At 50.6% G+C, this 4,416-nt stretch overlaps 1 protein-coding gene across 1 annotated transcript; it reads left to right on the top strand.

The window, feature by feature from the left end:
• The first annotated feature begins 516 nt into the window (after positions 1-516).
• Positions 517-4,365, top strand: LOC108746527. The gene has a single exon (XM_018483348.1). The coding sequence runs from the start codon at positions 517-519 to the stop codon at positions 4,363-4,365; it is 3,849 nt and encodes a 1,282-aa protein (XP_018338850.1).
• Positions 4,366-4,416: the final 51 nt, after the last annotated feature.

Raw genomic sequence — 4,416 nt, 5'->3', positions numbered from 1 at the left:
GAATTCTTCCAACCCGCACCAGCGGTCATAATCTTACGAACAATTTTTGGTCCTTCGAGCCGGATTCTGTGTTAAGAAATACGGATTTTGTGATTGTGAGGTGAATTGAGAAAAGAAACCAAAAGGGATCAAACATCGGTCAATTTTCCACGGAATCACGGGCCAGAGATAGGAATCTCACCCCCTCCAGCGCGCCATTGTACGTGTGAGACGTATACATAGGCGCGCCTACACACATCAAGACGCACGAGTCCGTGTTCACGAAGAAGCTTTCGTCAAATTTCGGCAGTCACCGAACGTTACCGAACGTCACGGGGCATCGCGTCAGAGACGCCCCCACTTTCCGTCTTCTCCTGCCCCGCTGAAGAGAGGCAAGCTTACACGCAAGCTTACAAGCTCCGCCACGTTGAAGCGAACTTGATCGCATTCGGCAGTCGCCGCGCACGAGTTCCAACTGGACTTCTTCGCTTCGAAGAGTTCGACCAACGCATTTTCGCCCACGACATCAAATTCATCATGGGTCTGTCATATGATTCAGCTCTAATTCAACAGAAGCAATTTCTTGGGCTTCTTGCAAGAGCGGTGGAGAACTTCAAGAAAATCGGCCCCAAAAATATCACTGTTGCCATAGCACGCAGTCGACTCGTAAATGTCGAAAAATATTGGGAACGCATTTTGGAGCTCAACGCACAACTCGAAGAATTAGCTACGGACGAAGATCGTTCGGCAGAGCCATATTTCACCGACTGTCTTTTCTACGCCGCAGAGGAGACCTTCCTGGGAGCCTCGGACTACATAACAGCCTGCGTAGATAAGTTAACACCGTCTACTTCTAATGCTACACCTCCGATTCATAATTCGACCATAAACGAAACTCAGTCGCAAAATAAGTCTCCATTTTTGCCGCGCATAACTTTGCCAAAATTTTCGGGAAATTATACCGATTGGGTCAATTTTCGAGATATTTTCGCTTCTCTCGTGCATAGTAGTACAAGCCTATCGAATGTTGAACGCTTTCATTATTTAAAATCGAGCCTAACCGGAGATGCAGCATTAGTACTTAAAAACATTTCGATTACGGACGCGAATTATGCTTCCGCGTGGAACACGCTCAATTCGCGTTATAATAATCCTCGTGCAATTGTAAACGCGCATTTGTCTGCATTATGCGATCTCGCGCCAGTAAAGCACGAAAATGCTACAGAATTGCAATTTTTACGCGATCGAACAAATGACGTCATTGCGGCGCTCACTACGTTGGAACGACCTGTATCCGAATGGGACGATTTGCTTGTATTTTTAACAGTTAAAAAACTCGACAAACATACGCGAATGGAGTGGGAGTTCAAACTCGGCGATTCTGAGGACTTCCCCTCCTATGATGATTTAGATTCGTTCTTGTCTGCGCGCATCCGAGCGCTCGAATCGGTGTCGTGCGTCGGTCCGTCTACTAACGCGTCGACGAAAACAAGCGGATCGCCGCATTCGAAATCAACTCGCGTACTCACCGCAACCGAGAAGCATGAACGGTGTACTCTTTGCGCAAATGAACACCAACTGTACCAGTGTCAAAATTTTAAAACCCTCGAGCTCGAAAGTCGAATGAAAATTATCCGAGATAACAATCGATGCATAAACTGTTTGCGCGTTGGACACGCGGCCTCAAAGTGTCGAAGCAAATTTAGATGCGCTCGTTGCAAGGGATTGCACCATACGCTGCTGCATCAGGATCGGTCTGCTGCACCGGTGCAATCGGTAAACCATGCGGGAACGGCGTTAAGCCTAGACGCTAAGCCTTTTACTGATAACACTGCAACTGGATTTGCTGCTTCCGACATTGAAACGTCGCTGTCTTGTCCGACTAAAATTAATAACGCACCAGACAATCTTACTGCCTCTAACCCTCGGCCATGCGGCTCATGCAATACGGCAGGTGGCAACGGAGTCGTATTCCTCGCGACCGCAACTGTCGTTGTCAAGTCACCGGAAGGTCGGACCTTCCGAGCTCGCGCTTTACTCGACTCTGGATCTGAGTCTACCTTTATTTCAGAACACGCCGTACAAGCTTTGCGCGCGAAGCAACATAAGACTCATATCGAAATTACCGGTGTAGGTGCACAAGCACAAGGGCTTGTTCGCGCACTGACGAACATTACTATTGAACCGCGTGATGGACAGGGCCCAACGATTGCGGTTAGAGCACTAATTCTGAAGAAATTATCTTCGTACAAGCCGACAGCGCATATTGCTCCCGGCAAATGGCCGCATATATCGGGATTGCCGCTGGCGGATATTGATCCGTCAGACCCTGTTCCCATCGACCTCTTGATCGGTGCGGACCTGTACGGGCAACTGCTCTTAGACGGGTTGCGCAAAGGACCGCTAGGTTCCCCTACCGCACAACGGTCCATTTTCGGTTGGTTACTCATCGGTCCCTCATCCAACTACCACAGCATCCGCACATCCGCGACGACTTTACATTGCTCGTCCGTAACAAACGTCGACTCGCTTCTCAAGGCATTCTGGGAAGTCGAGGAAGTAAACACGCCAAACATCCTTTCAGAAGAGGATCTCCGATGCGAGCAACATTTCGCGTCAACGCACCAACGCTTACCAAATGGACGGTACATGGTGCGCCTCCCTCTGAAAGATATATCAATGCAAATCGGCGCAACTCGCCAAGCGGCGAAACGCCTTCTTGAAAAATCTGAATGCCAGTTAATTCGTCAATTGGAAGTTTTGGGAAAATACAAAGCGTTTATGACCGAGTATCGCGATCTCGGCCATATGATGCTCGCGCCACCCCACTCTTCTAAAATCGGGACTACGGTGTATTTGCCACACCACCCGGTCTTCAAACAACATGACCCGTCGAGTAAAATTAGGATCGTCTTCAATGCGTCACATCGCTCAAGCGACGGAAGCACGCTTAACGATCACTTACTTTGCGGTCCCAAGCTGCAGAGCGATCTGCCAGCTATAATCCTTCGGTGGAGACAACACCGATACATCTACACGGCGGACATCGAGAAGATGTTCCGTCAAATTCTCGTTCACCCTGACGATCGAGACTATCAGAGAATCCTTTGGAGAGATTCTCCCTCTGAACCCATAGCGGAGTATCAATTAGCTACCGTTACTTACGGTACGGCCTGTGCTCCCTATCTCGCACTACGCGTCTTGCGGCAGCTTGCTCACGATGAGCGGGCGCATTACCCACGTATCGCCGGCATCATTGAGGAGGATACCTACATTGACGATATCTTCTTTGGTGCTGACGATATCCAGACCTTGCGCGAGATGCGAACTGAACTCGTCACTCTAATGAGCAAAGGCGGGTTCACTCTCAAGAAATGGTACTCGAATGAGCCATTGCTCTTGGCGGATATCTCCGCTACCTCTTCCGACCCTTCCTTGCTGCTCCACTTGGATCAGGAGGGGAGTACCAAGGTGCTCGGAATACACTGGCATCCAGCCACCGACTCATTCCGGTTTTCCGTAACCGTGTCACCTACCGGATTTCCGACGAAACGGCTCGTACTATCGGAAATCGCCAAGCTCTTTGACCCCTTAGGATGGGTCTCCCCCGTCACTATACGGGCTAAGATCCTATTGCAGGAGTTATGGCTCCGAAAGGGCGATTGGGACGATCCACTACCCGAGGACTTAGCCAGACAGTGGCAAGAGTATTGTCGCGATTTGCCGGCCCTTTCTCGCATTTCCATCCCTAGGTGGACAGGTCAACGAATCGAACATGCTACCCGGGATTTACACGGTTTCGCCGATGCCTCAAATCGCGCATACGCGGCTGTAGTATATCAGCGCGTGCTTCACCCAACTGATCCACCGGAAGTCACCCTGCTGGTCAGTAAGACCAAGGTGGCCCCTATCAAGACACTGAGCATACCCAGATTGGAACTCTGTGCAGCGTCACTACTCGCGAAGTTAATGTCCAACGTTGTCTCGACTGGTCGCGCTTCGGACGCATCCCTACATTGCTGGACCGACTCCACCGTGGTACTAAGCTGGCTTAACGAGCATGCGTCGCGGTGGAAGACGTTCGTCGCCAATCGAGTGTCTGACATACAAACGCGGCTACCCACGGCTACTTGGCGCCACGTGCCAAGCAAGCATAACCCTGCGGATATTGCTTCACGGGGTATTTCACCCTCAGAGCTGGCAACCACGATCTTTGGTGGAATGGATCACAGTGGCTCAAACTTGAACCTTCCGAGTGGCCACACAACCCACTCATCACCATACCGGACGATGAGCTCGCCCGTAAAACCCCAACGACACAAACTGCTCACGTCAGCACGGAGGAGTGGGACCTACCCACGAAATTCTCCACATGGCCTCGATTAGTGCGCGTCACCGCGTACGTACTACGCTTCGTGAGACTTTGTCGGTCCCGCA

This window comes from Trachymyrmex septentrionalis, unplaced genomic scaffold (assembly GCF_001594115.1).
Source record: "Trachymyrmex septentrionalis isolate Tsep2-gDNA-1 unplaced genomic scaffold, Tsep1.0 scaffold176, whole genome shotgun sequence".
Classification (NCBI taxonomy): Eukaryota; Metazoa; Arthropoda; class Insecta; order Hymenoptera; family Formicidae; genus Trachymyrmex; species Trachymyrmex septentrionalis.
The sequence above is the reverse complement of the archived record's forward strand: the minus strand, read 5'-3'. Positions and strand labels throughout refer to the sequence as shown.